At 38.0% G+C, this 17,199-nt stretch overlaps 1 protein-coding gene across 4 annotated transcripts in view; it reads left to right on the top strand.

Annotated features, from left to right (window-relative positions):
* Positions 1 to 17,199, top strand: part of LOC126457215 (ATP-binding cassette sub-family A member 7-like) — a 594,847-nt gene that overhangs the window by 362,826 nt on the left and 214,822 nt on the right. For all 4 annotated transcript variants that reach the window (XR_007585450.1, XM_050093334.1, XM_050093335.1 and 1 more), the window contains exon 33: positions 12,746 to 12,914. Coding sequence is in view for 3 of the 4 variants with exons in the window: in XM_050093334.1 (XP_049949291.1) it covers positions 12,746 to 12,914 (169 nt within the window). In the remaining variant the exon portion in view is untranslated. The remainder of the gene's footprint in view (positions 1 to 12,745; positions 12,915 to 17,199) is intronic.

Here is a 17,199-nt window from a genome sequence, read left to right as displayed (position 1 = left end):
TAATCATGCCTCTTTTTTGGCTTGGATGGTGATTTGACAGTTTGTCGATGTATCATTTCATGTGTATCAGTTTTTTATACAAGCTGTGTCCCAGGTTTTCACCATCCCTCATGACCAGCACTTCAAGAAAGGGTAGCTGTTGGTACTTTTCCACCTGCATGGTAAATTTTATGTTGTCATGGAGACCATTCGGGTGTATTAGGAAGTCATTGAGCTGTTCCTCCACACAATTAAGGCATCATCGACATATCTATACCTCACCTCAGGTTTGCAAGGTGCCGAATCTAGTGCCTGTACTGAGCGATGCCTTCCAGCTCTTAATAGAAATTGCCTTTCCACAAGAAGTAGCTCATGGTGAGACATGCACGAAAGAACTTGGTGATGTTTTATGGGGAAATGGAACCGATGTGCTCCAGAGAATCATTGAATGGCACATTGGTAAACAAAGAAAAAACATCAAAGCTGACCAGGATGTTGTTTGATCAAAGTTTTAGTTTCTTCAGCTTCTCAGTGAAACGTCCTGAGTCCTTTATGTATGTGTCAGCCCTTCCCACGTGCAACTAGAGCAGAGAGGCTAAGTGTTTCACCAGTTCATGCATCAGAGAACCAGGAGTGCTAACAGCTAGTCTTAATGAAACATTATTCTTATGGATCTTTGGTAATTAATACAGCCGAGGTGGCAGGGCTTCTGTATGTCGGCCGAGAGAAAGGACGCCTCGATTAACTGATTTGTATTCAATGTGATCTGCTGGATAGAATCTGTGTTTAGGTTAGGTTAGGTTAGTGTTTAACGTCCCGTCGACAACGAGGTCATTGGAGACGGAGCGCAAGCTCGGGTTACGGAAGGATTGGGAAGGAAATCGGCCGTGCCCTTTCAAAGGAACCATCCCGGCATTTGCCTGAAATGATTTAGGGAAATCACGGAAAACCTAAATCAGGATGGCTGGAGACGGGATTGAACCGTCGTCCTCCCGAATGCGAATCTGTGTTTAGTTTTCAGTACATTGTCAGGTCTAATAGGTCCTGGATCTTCTTGTCATAATCTTCATTCTTCATTATGATGATCACATTTCTCTTATCGGCAGGCAGTATCATTACATCTATGTTAGCATTAAGACTCTTGATAGTTTATAAGTCTCCTCTACTCAGGTTGGAAGCTGGTGGTTTTGCTTTTCACAGCATCCTGACAGTTTCAGTTTGTATTTCCTTAGCTCTTTCACAAGGAAGGGTACAAATGACTACTTTGTTATTAGCAATGATTTCCTCCACAGGTATAGTTCCTGAGATGATAGAGAATTTAGTTCTTGAGATGATAGTGAATTTCCCTCCTTTTTGAAGGACAGACTGTTCCTCTTTGGCCAGTTGTTATCCACTGAAGTTGACGACTGTGTGTTACATATTGGAAATAACTTCGTGAATTTGCTTCCCGCATCTTGCAAATTTTTCCTTCTGTTGCTCGACGCACCGGTTGAGTTTGTTCTGCACGCTCCTACAAGTGATGCTGTTGATCTTGCCCCAATTGTCCGATGATGCTGCTACTTAGTTGATAGAAAATACCCAAAAGTTCCTCATGTATTTTTGCCAAGTATCTCTTTGTTGCACAGATAAGCTCGCAAACAAAAGTTCGTTCCATTCTGTCGTGGTGACTAGGTGCTTACATTTCAAGATAGTCGGTGTGGCCCCTTCAATCTGACACCACAACAGAAAGGTTACAGAGGATGACAGTCACACTTTCTTGTGGACGAAAATCACAGTATCTTATACTGTTGTTGTTGTTGTTGAAGGCATTGGTACCCTCTGCAAATCTCCTCTCCATAGAAGCGTAGCACAAAATTGTTAAGGCTTTTGTGTCCAAGCTGTTTTCATCTCTGTGCAGTTTTATAGCCTCCCTGAACAAGCAGGTGTGATAGCTCTTCTCTACAGCAAGATCTTCCATGTCAGCAAATTTTACTATATTCTCGGTCCCACACATCATGTGCTCCAACACAGCCAATTCTGCACCTGCCCCAACCTGCCAATACCTCCACAAACTGTCAAATCACTGCCTGAGCCAGAGGAAAGGTATTATTGCTCGTAATGTGAGCAAGATGAATATGTGAGCTGCGGCACCTCAGATATGAGACGCAATGTCTGGGAAGTGTTCTGCGGAGAAATGGATACTCCACCAGTCATGTAAGAAGTGTCACAGAATCTAACCCTTGACAAAGTGACACATCAGAAAAAGAAATGTCAGGTACAGCCTTTGTGCTGTACATTTCCAGAGTGACAGGCAAAATCACCCATATATTGCACAAACATGGCATAAAGATTATTTATAAACTGATAAAGAAGAATGAAAAATGTCACAGTTCAGTAAAGGAGAAAAGTGACCCATTTGCAATGTTAGGAATATACTGCATACCATGTAGATGCGAAAAAGTTTATTTTGAAATGACTGGATGATCAATCAACACCAGGATCGCTGAACATAAGTGGCATTGCAGGTTGGGGCAGCTGGAGAAATTGGCCATGGCAGAGCACGCCCTGTACAAAACAGACCACATAATAAAATTTGCCAACACAGTACTTCTGGCTGTAGAGAAGAGTTATTCCATCTGCTTGTTCAGGATTTCTTTAAAAATACACAAACATGACAATAGTTTCAACAAGAAAGAAGCCCCAAGATGAACAGATCCTGGATTCCCGTGCTACAGCAAACAAGTGTTACATGTAGGAAGGGGAGAACTGCAGTGTTCATGGCCACAGAAAAGCCCTTGGATGTTGGCGTGCCAAGCACATATAATCTTCAGCACTCCACACCACTACCAGCAATGGAGTGTGAAGCTCTGACAATGCCAGCCACTCCCGCTGGTGAAATGTTAGGGAAAAAGTCAAACAAAAGTCCGCCAAAGAACCCAAGACAGAAGTCAACAGGCTATTTGTCAATAATAAAATAATTAATTTACCTGGGTACTGTTTATTTAAGGAATTATTCATGATTTTTTTTATTCCTATAGATCTTGTGGAAATGAGCAAATAACTGGTTATTTATGAAATGATGTACTATGGTCTAAAGCCCTCAGGCCCCTCATATCTGTAAACATCTCACTTTCTTAAATTTCAGTAGTTATTCATAATAACAGTTGTTGTCTTCCATAATATTCCAGTGTTTATTTGTATTTCAAAAATTCAGTACAGTAGTTTTGTAGTCCCGATTTATCTGATTCTGAAAATGCCCATTTCTACCAATAAAACTTTTTAGTTTGAAATTTATTTGTTTTAGAAAATTTTATATCTTTGGCAGGATTTGTAAATACTCATTGGAGTATAATAATATTCATGATGTACTTCCTATACGGTTGTCAGTTTCCCCATTATACAACTCATAGTTAAACAGGTTTTTTCTTTTGCCCATTATAATTTCATGTCCACTAATTTGGGTCTCTTTCATGTTATAAATAAAAACATAATATCAAATTTTAATTGTTATTCACATGCACTTGTATAAACAATTACAGAGAAGAATAATTCAGTTAGTTGGCACCTAATAGCGTAACTGTTGTTAACACCTGCATCTTGCTAGCTGGTATGTCAGTCATCACCTGGTAGATACACTGACAATGTCAGTATGTAAAAATGTTTGTGAAACTTGTCTTTTGAGTGGTTATGCAGTAGCCATTCACGAAGTCAACATTATGCAGTCAGCTGCATGTTCAAGTGTGTAGTCTTGGCTCTTCTATCAAACTATGACGTCTCTCTGTTGTTAGGAACAGCCATACAAAAAGTGAACATTTCTCTTTAAGCTATTGTGTTGATAGTATACAGTCAGTCATTAATATAACTTGAATATCTGTTATGGACAATGGTGATATAAACAAACCCAATTTCACGTTATGTGACAGTCAGAACTGTAGAGTGAAAGTATACTGAAAATATGAAAATATTTTGCAAGTGTCAAATTCTTCGTAGTGTTGTGGAAGTGGCAATCTGCAATGAATTTTCTGTATAAACTATTGAATACAAGCTGATCATCATCATAATATTGTGAGTGTCAATAAATGTGAAAAGGTGTCAAATAATTAATAGATCATTGCATCCATCATTTCAAACTTGTCATTAAAGTAGATTACAGCAAGAAAACTGACTGTGGGGAGTAGCACTTACACCACAGAGGAAAACTCCAGGTTGTCACCTTCTAAGTTGAATTTAGTGTGCAGACTGTTGACTAGAACTCATCTCATTAATGAACTAGTTGGGATCAGTTTGCCACTCATGAAATCCAGTCTTCCACAGTTTATGTCTGTGATGCAAGAGGTCCCATCCAAGGACAGTATGACTTCATTCTGGTAAAATGAGAAATTCAGAGGGTTTTGTTCCGTTGTTGATAGTTATTCTCACAAGAGAGATTCATTTTGGGCTGTGTTTATTTTCCATTTACAACCTTCAGAACAGTACCATTTGGATCTCCGAACATATTTTCCTAGGTCATCAGCTTCTGTAGTTTTCCTGATTTCAGCAGCTGGGTAAGCAATTGAAGTTTCTGTGTGGCAATGGAGAATGCCTGTAACACAGTGAGTGATGTTGACCATGGTATGACAACAGGCGTTGTCTCACAGGTCAGCTGCAGTCATCTGCAGTTGCCTGGCATGCATAGAATTGCCCATTGTTTGACACTATGTGGTATAATGGTAATCAAACACTCTTCTTCTTTCTTTATAATAGTGCACAACATGCCCAGGGTGACCAGACAAGGAAACCTACTGGAGTGTTGGCCTCCATTCCTCAAATCTCCGGTTTTCTGCTAAGTGATCGAACCAGTAAGGGAACCAGCTGTTTGTTTTGTTGAGAAACTTTGATGTTGTCTGATGACTGCAGCGGAAGTTTTAGGTTTCTGAATACATTTTTCATTGTAGGTTTGCCCTCTAAAGATTGGTGCCAATGATCAAAGAACCTCTACCTGAGCTATCAGCTTCCTGCAAACTGGGTTCAACATTCAACACTGCTGCTTTTGGCCATCTTTGTTTGAGATTAACAGGCAACATAAATCTCATGTCTCTTCTCTTACTATTCATCATATTAATGAAGCAAGGTCCTGATGGTCTCGCATGAGTGCCATTGATAAAGGATATGGAAGTTTGTCAAACATCATTAAGCATTCTCTTTACCTGTGCATTACCATGATATCCTGGCACCACTTGATGAAGTTTCTGTTATGGTGATATCTTTTACACTAAGTGTTTGATAAGTATCTTCTGCCAGGTTCTTCATTACTTTCTCTGCTTCTGTTGTATCTAAGATCTCTGTGTACACCCTGTATATATTATGGCGTGCTGAAAAGTAATGCTCCAAATTATTTACATGAAAACTTTAAAGCTTTTTAAATAAAACAATCTTTATTAGCATTCTACATCTTTATTCCTCATGTCTGCATATTTATTTCTCATCGTAGTCACCCTGACGACGAACACATTTCTCCCAATGAGAGCTGATATTACAAGTAAAGTAACCAAAGAAATTGTGTATGGACTGTGGCCATACATTTTAGTGTGATCACTGATATAAAATAAGCAAAACAAACAGTGAGTAACCAAGCAGAGCAGTAGGCAATGTTCCCTGCACTATCTGTTGTCAAAGTTCATAATGCAAATAAGTGACTATGGTAATCACCAGCTATCTATGAAAAGTTCTATCCACATTCACCAACACTGTTGCCACTAATGAAAATTCTAAAGTTCACAATGGTGTCTTTAAAAGTCCAGTGTGATTACAGAAATTTATGCAAAGTCCGAAATACGCATTCTATACATGAGTGGCACTATGCCCAAAATCTCACCAAGCCATGAACATAAAGGCTCAGGAATCATCAGCAAAAAAGCCCCAAGCTCAGCCTGTTCACTTAATCCTTCCTTATGCCAAAGTATCACAATATTTACAATTCCATCAAATTTCATTTTTTATATATACATATATTCACAGTTTCTTATGTATTATACCACACTCATTAATCAAATAGCTTTCAACATAAAATGTATAAATTACATGAATCAATAAAATCAGAAACTCTTTATGTCCAGTGCCAAAAATTTTTCAGAAGCAAAAATGTGGTTATCAGAAGGAATTCTTGTACTGAACTTATAGCCCAGCTCAAGTCAAACGCATGACTGACTTCCGCATGCTGTAGCAGCATTGTTCTTGTCAGTCCAAACGCAGTCAACATTAACGATCATAATAACCTGTATTTGCACTAATAATTACTACATTGTACTTATTTCGAGTGGAAAATGCTTCTGCAAATAATTTGTCTTCATGCAGAGGACTCTGTTTTGGCCAATGTTTTAAGAAAATAAATAATAATTTGCTTAATAATTTATATGTGCATTAATTGCATCCCCACACTGTCTCACCATGTAGCTGAAGTTAGTACCTTTTCTTTGGCATGCCATATGTTTCCTTAACTTGTCTGTACACAGTTATAATGTAATTATAAATGATAAATGTTTAAACAATAATACTTTCTAAACCATACGTCATACAACTTTGGTGATAATTTTGTTGGAGTCAATAGCTCCTGCCAGTATTAAAGGTGTCTTTGGATTTCTTTACCACACTTGCAAGTAATTGTAACAGTTTGCGTGAACATACAATATTTTCAGCATAATATTTCAGTTGTTGGCCCATGATGGGTTCCGTTCCTTGCTCACAAAGCCCCCCCCCCCCCTCCTGCCAAGACGTTGCCTGGGAAACCATGCAGCTGCTTATTGGCTGGTTGCTTGCCACCTCATGTTAGTCATGTCTTCGCCATGACTCACATCAGTATGTGGCCCAACCGTACACAACAGTCTGCTGGCACTTGAGCCTAGTGATGACATCGTAAAAATAATCCAGCCAAACTTCTTGAATGCAACAAACTTCATATTCAAACTGCCACTTCCTACAGTGTTGGCAGCTTGTGCATATTGCCAAACTTAGAATTACAAGGTGAATTGTCACTTTGGCAGTTGGGTCAGATCAACCACTGTGCTAACTAGTCAAAAATTTGTGGTGTTGTTTTTACAGTAGATTCAGCATGGTGTTGGATAGAAGAGGCTCACTTCTTTTGGCATAGATGATAAAAATGGCTCCAACTGAGAAAGACATTTGTAGAATTTTCTGCCATTAGCTCACCAGTGTGGGTCAATTTTATTTAAAAACAGGCTTAATCGCATCCGATATCAACTTCTGCCCAGTTTCAGCCTTTTAATTATGAGCCATAATCAGAGTTTGCATTGTAATAACAAAAGTAAAAGTGCTATATTACATAGAGAAGCCAATGATGTAAAATTTTATTTGAAATGATGCATCATTACCCGTCTGGATGATGACGATGATGGCTGACCCACTGTGGAGGCCTCAGTCACTGTAACTGATGCTGATGGCTAAGCAGCCATGTGTTACGTAGGGTAGAAAGGGGGGGGGGGGGATGCTCCACAGCCTGAGGCATCCCTGTCAGCCAATGAGGGACAACATACATATCATTTTGGTTCTTCATTTTTAAATATTTATCTTTTAAATTTAACTAATCAAGAAACAAGTTTATATTCATTTATGGTTCATACTCTATGTTATAGCCAGCCTCATAAAATACATTAAAATTTTGTTAAATTCGTTAACTGAGGTCCAGAGTGTCATCTGGAGGAAGTAATCAGCACTATAAGATCATTAATTCTATAGCTAATGCTGTTTATTCATAATAAAACCAAATGTACAGTGTATTAATAAGAAAATTATACATACTGACTAATTTGTGTTATTAGTCAGTTATTTAAAGTCTTAAAAAACACGAGTAAAACTAAATGCATCATTATACATGTATGCCATCTCTTCATGCCTGTAATAACATATTAGGAAGCAATTTCCATGCAAACATCCAGGTTGATATGTATGTCAGCTGTCAAAGATGTACTTGACACTTGTATAACACTGGAGGTCGATAGCACTCAGCAGAGATAAAAGAGGCGTTGTTCACAGATTATTCACAATAACATAATGTAGCTCAACTGGTGCCATTTCTGTGAACAAATAAAATGGTTACCTCCATGACTATTAATTACTGTCACAGAAACTTCAGCTTGGTTTGTTAGCCACTAGAGATTACAGTACAATAAAAACTTTCACTCATATAATAAAATGGAATGTGACTCAGTTGTGACCAGAAAATAAAAAATAAACTGTTCACATAGGGCGTCTACAGGTCATGAAAGGAATGAAAATGAATAAATGGCTGCAACATTTGCCTGCTTTATTTCTTTGTTGATAGTCCTCGGTGTCGGCATACTTTGTTGCTCGGTGTCAACATATTTTGTTGCTTTACTGACTAAACAATAGGGGGGGAGGGGGGGGGGGGTGAAAGTTCAACACTGGCTACTTTAAATGATGTAGCTGACAGTCATACAATTGCGTTTCACAGTTCTTTACTTTGACTGTTCACAAACCCCCCCCCCCAGTATTACACAGTTAATATTGCCAGTGCACTATTGCCTAACTTTTGATAAGCCTTATTAATAGTTTGTAGACAAACATCAGCATACTGCTACAATAGTTTACTGTTGAATATCTATGAGCAGTAAAAACTTAACCACACAGTTCTTGCAGAATAATACGTTACATATTGAACAGACACTGTCATTGTTTTTGGCCGTGGACTGACTGTCTCGGGACAAAAAATCGGGCCTTTATATATCATCACAATAATAAGTACTGAAGCTATACATTGTCTGATGGTTAATTTACAGAAATTACAATCAAAACATAACTCATTAAATTAACTGAATACATCGAAAAATTGGTTCTTTTTAACAGTTTCTTGTACCACGATGGTTAAGCCAAATTATGAGTATAAATGATGAAATTAACAGATATAGCTATACAGACAATACTTTTGACAAACCTGGCAATTACTTTGGAATTAATTAAGGGCTGGCTTTGCTAACATGTTTTCGAACAGAGCCAAATAAACACTTAAAGAATGCTATTGGTTGTTCCTCCAAATTTTTATAATTATTATAGAATTTATATTTGTTTATAAGTCAACAATAGAATTTAAGAAACAATTACTGATTTTTTTATATATATATCAAAATAAATTAGGAAATTGATGACATACACAAAATTAGATCTGGTATTATAAAAAAGAATTTAAGGAGTCGCATGGCAAAACAAGAGAGGAAGTAAAAAGATCCTAGTTTGCTTTGTCACATGGTCATGAAAGTAATGAAACTGTAATTGAGTGGGTGATCGTGAATTAAGTGTCTCAGTCAGGTGGAGCTGCAGAAGGGAGTAGCAAGTTAGTACCACCCCCAAAAGTGTATCCAGCAGTCTACGTAATAAAAAATTTTATATCTTAAAAGTCTTTGTTATCTGTTGGGAACTTTTATGTCTATCTGTGCAAGCCCCAATAGCAAAGCCTCTAATACTGCGGTTTCAACTACAACCTTGATGGGCAGGTGCAGATGGAGAAATTTGAAGGTGTGGCTTTGTTGTCTATATGTGGTGCATACACCTAGTGGAAATGACATATAAATTATAGCTCCACCCATGACTTTGCTGCCATCTTGGGCATTGCTGGAAGAGTGTCACTTAGAACAGCTGTTTCTTTAACTCTGTCCACTTCCACTTCCGTTTAAATCTATTTAATACGTATATGTTTTTGGGAAGACATTTCCTTACAGATTTTTAATAATTAGTACAAAACTGTTGTAATTTTAACCTTGTTTTAAAGATGTTAAGGACTATCAGAGTAAAATCAATTTCTCATCAGCCATAACGTTTCCCACACCATTTTAGTACTACTCACCAACTATAAGTCGCACCTGTTGAGTGTCTTATAACATTTTCAATCAAATTTGAGGAGCTTTTAACTATGTATCAGTCAAATGACTCTCTCTTCCCCTTTTCGTTCAAAGACTTGTTTAATCTAATGTGTAGAATCACTTCTCCATTCATAAAAAAACTGTTTTGGAAATGGTGACAAATTCCAGCAAATTATTTGTTATTGATGTTACCAAAGCATGTAATTATAAAACAAGTCATTATGTAGATATTGGATTTGGTGCCACTGCTGCTAGCAAGAACTATACGGGAAAAAAATCCTTATTTTCGGAAATGAGTGCACAGGTATTTTACAAAGTCTATATCTAAAAATTGCTGAGAAGAGTTCTTCGAAGTTAGCAACAGTCGAAAGTGGCTCATGTTTAGGCAGAGATCTGTTTTGAGAAAATTTCGAGTGACAATTGCATTGGAATAATTTGTGTCAAAAAAATATGACTCCACCAATAGCAGACGTAGCGAAGAGGGGTTATTTAAAGTTTTTTGAATATTCTGAAAAACAACTGAAACAATTCACTTATAAAGAGAACAAACTTTATCACTTTTTGATGAATTTACTGAAAAATGTGAATAATGGCTTCATCAAGTTCACGCAGAAGCTGTTATGCATTTTTCATGGAAATGCTTGACTTTCCTATCAACAAAAAAGTTTTAGTTGAAAACTTAGAAAAAATACATTTTTTACTTAATAGTGGCAAACAACTGAATGTAGACATTGTAAAATCAATTATACTATCTGTATAGAATGCCCCATCAAAGAGAGTAGAAGCCTTAACAAAGAAGAAATCTGATGAAGCGACCAATTTTAAAAGAAGAACTGTTGTAGGAATAAGATAGCTCAAAAATAAAATAAAGAATGATTAAAGAAAAGGCAAAAGAATAAGCTGAAATTTTAGATGGGAAAATTTCAAGTTTAGCTAAGAAAGTTAAACACTGAATCTTGTACTGTGAAGTTTAACTTTGACTTTAATTTTGTTCCTTCAAAATTGTTATATTGTCTTAAGCAAAATTGTACAGTGTTAAAAAAATTTCTATTTTAACTGATGTGATTCAGTCATACTCCATCCTATGTGTGAGTTTAGTGCTTCTGTAGCATTTGATGAATGGTATACTACAAGTGATACATGTTTACATTATTCATGTTGACATACAGTTTAAGTGATATAGGAATTATTACATTTGACTTTCAATTTGTTCAGCTTTCAGGTTCGTAAAAAAGTGTTTTTGTCATTGTACCATGCACATTTTTGAGAGTGAGAGTTACATGAATGTAATTAAAGAGGTAATGGGAAAGTCATGAAAAGGTAATGAATTTGATCCTCTGAAAATATGTAGATAGCCTTTCACAACTTTCAATACATTTCTTATAATTCACTTCTTTTCATTGTACAATCATAATGGACACAAGAGGTGTGAATAGCTTCAGGCTTCTTGTTGTGCTGAATGACTGTCAACCATGTGAGTATTGAATCTGGCAACACGATGATCCTATTCTGTGCAAATAAATGCCTTCAGCGCTCACCAGATCTCAACAACACGAATAGTACAAAAGAAAAAATAAACAACCAGACAATTTGTAGTTTTTACTAAGTAAATATTATTATCACAAAATCATTAAATTAACAATATACCATACCATATATCATACCATTTTGTGTATTGTGTAGGTGGCAAAGCTCTTTGTGGATCAGAATTAGACTTTGGTATGCATGTTAGCAATGATGCAGGAGTGATATGCAGGACAGAATAAGAATTGTCTTCTCTACTCACCTCATCCTGCACCAGATTCAACCCCATAGAAAATGTATGGACGTTGACTAAACAGACTGTAGAAGAAAACTGGCCTGACCATAAGCCAAGACCCCGTAATGACATCTGATACACCACCCTTTCTGCCTAGGAGATGTAGACTCCCTTCCTCACATACAACAGATAGTAATTGAAGTTGGAGGCATGTGGGTTAGATATCACATGTTAAAGACACCACATGCTGTGCCGTAAGTTTCTCACAAAGAAAGGTGAACTGTTCATTCCCTTAGTTTTAAATATCCTACAAATTAAAATAGTAACTAAGAAATGTGAGATTTGAACTGAACTCTGTATTGGAAGGTCGCCTTCCAGCCTGTCAGCTATTTTACCAAACTACAAAGATATTGTAGCAACAACTGCAGCATGGAGTACTTTTAGTGCTATTCAGCTTTGGTTCCACCTCTCTTCCTGGGGCTGTAACTCTGCAAAATGACTGGTGTAGTTTTTTCGTGTGTCTCTATTGAAGGCATCAAGGCAGTGTTAATCTTTCAATTGAATTCACTATCAGAAGTGTTCTGTATGTTTATAATGTAATCGGCACTGGTTTAATGTGATGGTTAGTTCAAATTTTAGCTCCGCCATTTTTTGTGCTGTCAAGTTTACCAAATGTACAGTGTAAGCACGAGATATGCAAGTGCACTGTGTGTGTTTGTTGTGTGTTTCTGTGTCTCATAGAACCCATAACTGTGTTAAAATTTTTATGTTATTATTTTGTATGACATGCACGTTTTTCTGCTTAGTCTTCAGCAGTTCTGATGTTTACTGTCAACAGTGTAATTCTTCCAGATTTTTTTCCCAAGCATATAAATAAATTTGGGAAAATTTTGTAAAGATTCTTATGAAATAAAAGAAAAAAATTCATTCCTATAATTGGTGTTCCTAAAACATGTTTTGAGACATAATATCTTTCTACTGGAGTTCTTAATTTTCTCACGAGCATTAACTGTTTGTTCAGCAGCATTCTGGTTTGTGACTGTCGAGTCTGTTTGAAATTTTTTTAAATGTATGCTGCCTTAGCATTTTGGCTTTCTGACAGCATCTTCAGGTCTGTATTACTATAAAACTCACATAATAAACAACTCCATCTTTTTAGGTATGGAGGTTTCACATTTGGAATTTCTGATGATGTCCATAACTACAAGTTTGATAATGGACTTTCATTTACAAATAATACATTCAACAAGATCATATTCGAAAACAACAGCATTATAAATGGAGGGCATAATACTGATGATACTATGAAATCACAAGAAATAATAAAGGTAATGTTTCTGCTTTTTCCATTGTTTTATAATGTTTCACATTTTGCGCCAAGTTTTTCACATGTGTCATATGTATCAACCTTAGCTGATAAATTGAATATAATAGAGGGAAACATTCCACATGGGAAAAATATATCTAAAAACAAAGATGATGTGACTTACCAAACGAAAGCGTTGGCAGGTTGATAGACACACAAACAAACACAAACATACACACAGAATTCAAGCTTTTGCAACCAATGGTTGCTTCATCAGGAAAGAGGGAAGGAGAGAGAAAGACGAAAGGATGTGGGTTTTAAGGGAGAGGGTAAGGAGTCATTCCAATCCCGGGAGCGGAAAGACTTACCTTGGGGGAAAAAAGGACAGGTATACACTCGCACACACACACATATCCATCCACACATATACAGACACAAGCAGACATATTAAAGGCAAAGAGTTCGGGCAGAGATGTCAGTCGAGGCGGAAGTGCAGAGGCAAAGATGTTGTTGAATGACAGGTGAGGTGTGAGTGGCGGCAACTTGAAATTAGCAGAGATTGAGGCCTGGTGGATAACGGGAAGAGAGGATATACTGAAGGGCAAGTTCCCATCTCCGGAGTTCGGATAGGTTGGTGTTAGTGGGAAGTATCCAGATAACCCGGACGGTGTAACACTGTGCCAAGATGTGCTGGCCGTGCACCAAGGCATATTTAGCCAAAGGGTGATCCTCATTACCAACAAACACTGTCTGTCTGTGTCCATTCATGCGAATGGACAGTTTGTTGCTGGTCATTCCCACATAGAAAGCGTCACAGTGTAGGCAGGTCAGTTGGTAAATCACGTGGGTGCTTTCACACGTGGCTCTGCCTTTGATCGTGTACACTTCCGGGTTACAGGACTGGAGTAGGTGGTGGTGGGAGGGTGCATGGGACAGGTTTTACACCGGGGGTGGTTACAAGGGTAGGAGCCAGAGGGTAGGGAAGGTGGTTTGGGGATTTCATAGGGATGAACTAAGAGGTTACGAAGGTTAGGTGGATGGCGGAAAGACACTCTTGGTGGAGTGGGGAGGATTTCATGAAGGTTGGATCCCATTTCAGGGCAGGATTTGAGGAAGTTGTATCCATGCTGGAGAGCCACGTTCAGAGTCTGATCCAGTCCTGGAAAGTATCCTGTCACAAGTGGGGCACTTTTGGGGTTCTTCTGTGGGAGGTTCTTGGTTTGAGGGCATGAGGAAGTGACTCTGGTTATTTGCTTCTGTACCAGGTCGGGAGGGTAGTTGCGGGATGCGAAAGTTTTTTTTTAAGTTTGTTGGTGTAATGGTTCAGGGATTCCGGACTGGAGCAGATTCGTTTGCCACAAAGACCTAGGCTGTAGGGAAGGGACCGTTTTCAGTGTTAGCACTGTCCAGGTTATCTGGATACTTCCCACTAACACCAACCTGTCAGAACTCCGGAGATGGGAACTTGCCCTTCAGTATATCCTCTCTTCTCGTTACCCGCCAGGCCTCAATCTCCGCTAATTTCAAGTTACCGCCACTCATACCTCACCTGTCATTCAACAACATCTTTGCCTCTGTACTTCCACCTCGACTGACATCTCTGCCCAAACTCTTTGCCTTTACAAATGTCTGCTTGTGTCTGTGTATATGCGTATGGATATGTGTGTGTGTGCGAGTGTATACCTGTCCATTTTTTCCCCCTAAGGTAAGTCTTTCCGCTCCCGGGATTGGAATGACTCCTTACCCTCTCCCTTAAAACCCACATCCTTTCGTCTTTCCCTCTCCTTCCCTCTTTCCTGGTAAAGCAACCGTTGGTTGTGAAAGCTTGAATTTTGTGTGTATGTTTGTGTGTCTATCAACCTGACAGCGCTTTCGTTTGGTAAGTCACATCATATTTGTTTTTAGATATATTAGCTGATAAATTGTATGATACTTATTGGGTTTTGTGTGCATCATACTAAACAGAATTGGAAGTTTAGGTGTTGTAGCTATTTTTTAAAACAGAAGAATGTGCTTACTGTGTCAAGATATATTTTCTGTTTAATGCTGTAGGTACGTATTGGCAGCAAAATAAAACCTTACCTTTGTGTAATCTGTTTCTTCCAAAGTATTGTTAAATGGCAAATAACATAAGCTAAAAAAAATCACCATTGAAGTACATATTATATTCTATCCTCACCACGCCACAACACTGTGTGTTACAGTTATTTAAAGGTGTTTATTATCCATTTTATGTCCGCCTCTGTAGCGCAGCAGTAGCGTTACCACCTACCACGCAAGGGGGCCCGGGTTTGATTCCTGGCAGAGGACTGGGTGTTGTGTGCCCTTCATTATCATTTACATCATCGACACGCAAGTCGCTGAAGTGGTGTCAAATCAAAAGACTTGCAATACTGCGACCGAATCCCAAAGGGGATATCATGGCCAATAAATGCCACACGATCATTTCATTTCATCCATTTTATTATTTGGTATAGCGAAACTGGAAGCCGCATTTGCTGAAATAAAGAAAATAATTGCATCTAAAAAGGTTAAAAATCTTTCTGATGTAGACTGTTCACACTTCTTGGAGGCTCAAGCAATGTGTACAAAAATGAAACTACCAGTGCTACACACAATCCTGAACAGTGTCTGAAAAGCCTTACACATACTGAAGTTCTAATTGTGAATATTCCATGTCACCATGATCTTGGGAGACAATCATGTGAATGCAGAAGTACTATGTGCCAGCAATCAGTTTTCCAAAATCATCAGACATTTTTAAAATGTGAACTAAATAGTGTGTACATTTCACACAATATAGTCTATGCTTTAGTGGTTGCAGAGAGAATATCGGTGAATCTGGGAAAAGAGATAAAATAATAATAATAATAATAATAATTTCAGAACCAAAACAATAGTACCAATTACATTGTCAGCCGTAGCATCTACAGCATACACATTGTAAGCTGATATGAAACTTCCGGGCATATTAAACCTGTGTGCCTGACCGAGACTCGAACTCAGGACCTTAGCCTTTCGCGGGCAAGTGCTCTACCATCTGAGCTACCGAAGCACGACTCACACCCGGTACTCGCAGCTTCACTTCTGCCAGTATCTCGTCTCCTACCTTCCAAACAGTTTGGCTCATCACAATATGCCAGTCACTACTGTAGTTGAACTGTGGTATTGTGTTGAAGCTGCATGGGTATCTGTACCTGTACTTGCCATCCAAGCTCTTTTTGACTCAATGCCCTGGTGCATCAAGGCCGTTATTATGGCCAGAGGTGGTTGTCCTGGGTACTAATTTGTCAGCATCTATGCACCCAAATTGCGTGAAAATGTAATCACATGTCAGTTCTAGCATAATATATTTGTCCAATGAATACTCGTATGTCATCTGCATTTCTTCTTGGTGTAGCAATTTTAATGGCCAGTAGTGTATTTGAAGTATTCAATAACCACTTCATAAACAATGGCAACAAACTTTCTTTTCAAATTGATGTTCCAGTCCTTTCTTTCTGTTCAGAGCTAGAGTTATTTCCAAAACATTGTTTCTTGATTAAATCACACCAGGTGAATTCTGCAATATTATAAAACCAAAACCAAACTCACGCACTTGTGATTTTGATGCCATATACGATTACCTTCTGAGACAAACCTGCCATCATTTGTCTTTTCCATTGTCAGAGATAATAAACTGCTTTTTGCTGTCAGACAAATCACTCAGAATTTTCAAGGCAAAGTGTTTCCTATCTACATAAAAGGTGAAAGGAGTGATGTCAATAACAACAGACCCGTCTCAATCCTATCAAGGATATCAAAGGTTCTTCAGAAAGCAGTGTATGACCAGTTTATTAAGTTCCTGAAAAGCAGCTGTTTGCCGAACCCCCATTGGTTTGGATTTCAAAAAGAGAGATTAATAAACAGGTCGTTATATTCATTATGAGATGAAATTTATAGTGTACTAAATGAAAGAAAGGATACAAAAGTGGTTTTCATTCATCTCACAAAAGTCTTAACTCTCATAAACCATGAATTACTTATTGACATGAAGTGTGGCCATAAAATAATGGAACTGATGCAGTCACAGAGCAAGTACACATGTACCAAAGACAAAACAAGTAATGGCTGTGAAGCATGAAGCCTTTTCAGTTGACTCTGGTGTCTGTAGACAGATCAGTGTGGCTGTGGCCTTTTATCGTGTAATTTTGTTTTTCCAGAAAAATGATAATTGTAATACAAGAGCAACGAATCCTTCTGAAGCTGTGCACGTGAAACTTAAAAAACTGCTACTGAAATCTACCTTTTACTAAAAGAAATGTATG

Source organism: Schistocerca serialis, chromosome 2 (assembly GCF_023864345.2).
Source record: "Schistocerca serialis cubense isolate TAMUIC-IGC-003099 chromosome 2, iqSchSeri2.2, whole genome shotgun sequence".
Taxonomy (NCBI): domain Eukaryota; kingdom Metazoa; phylum Arthropoda; class Insecta; order Orthoptera; family Acrididae; genus Schistocerca; species Schistocerca serialis.
Note: the sequence above shows the minus strand (reverse complement) of the source record. Positions and strands in the feature narration are given on the sequence as shown.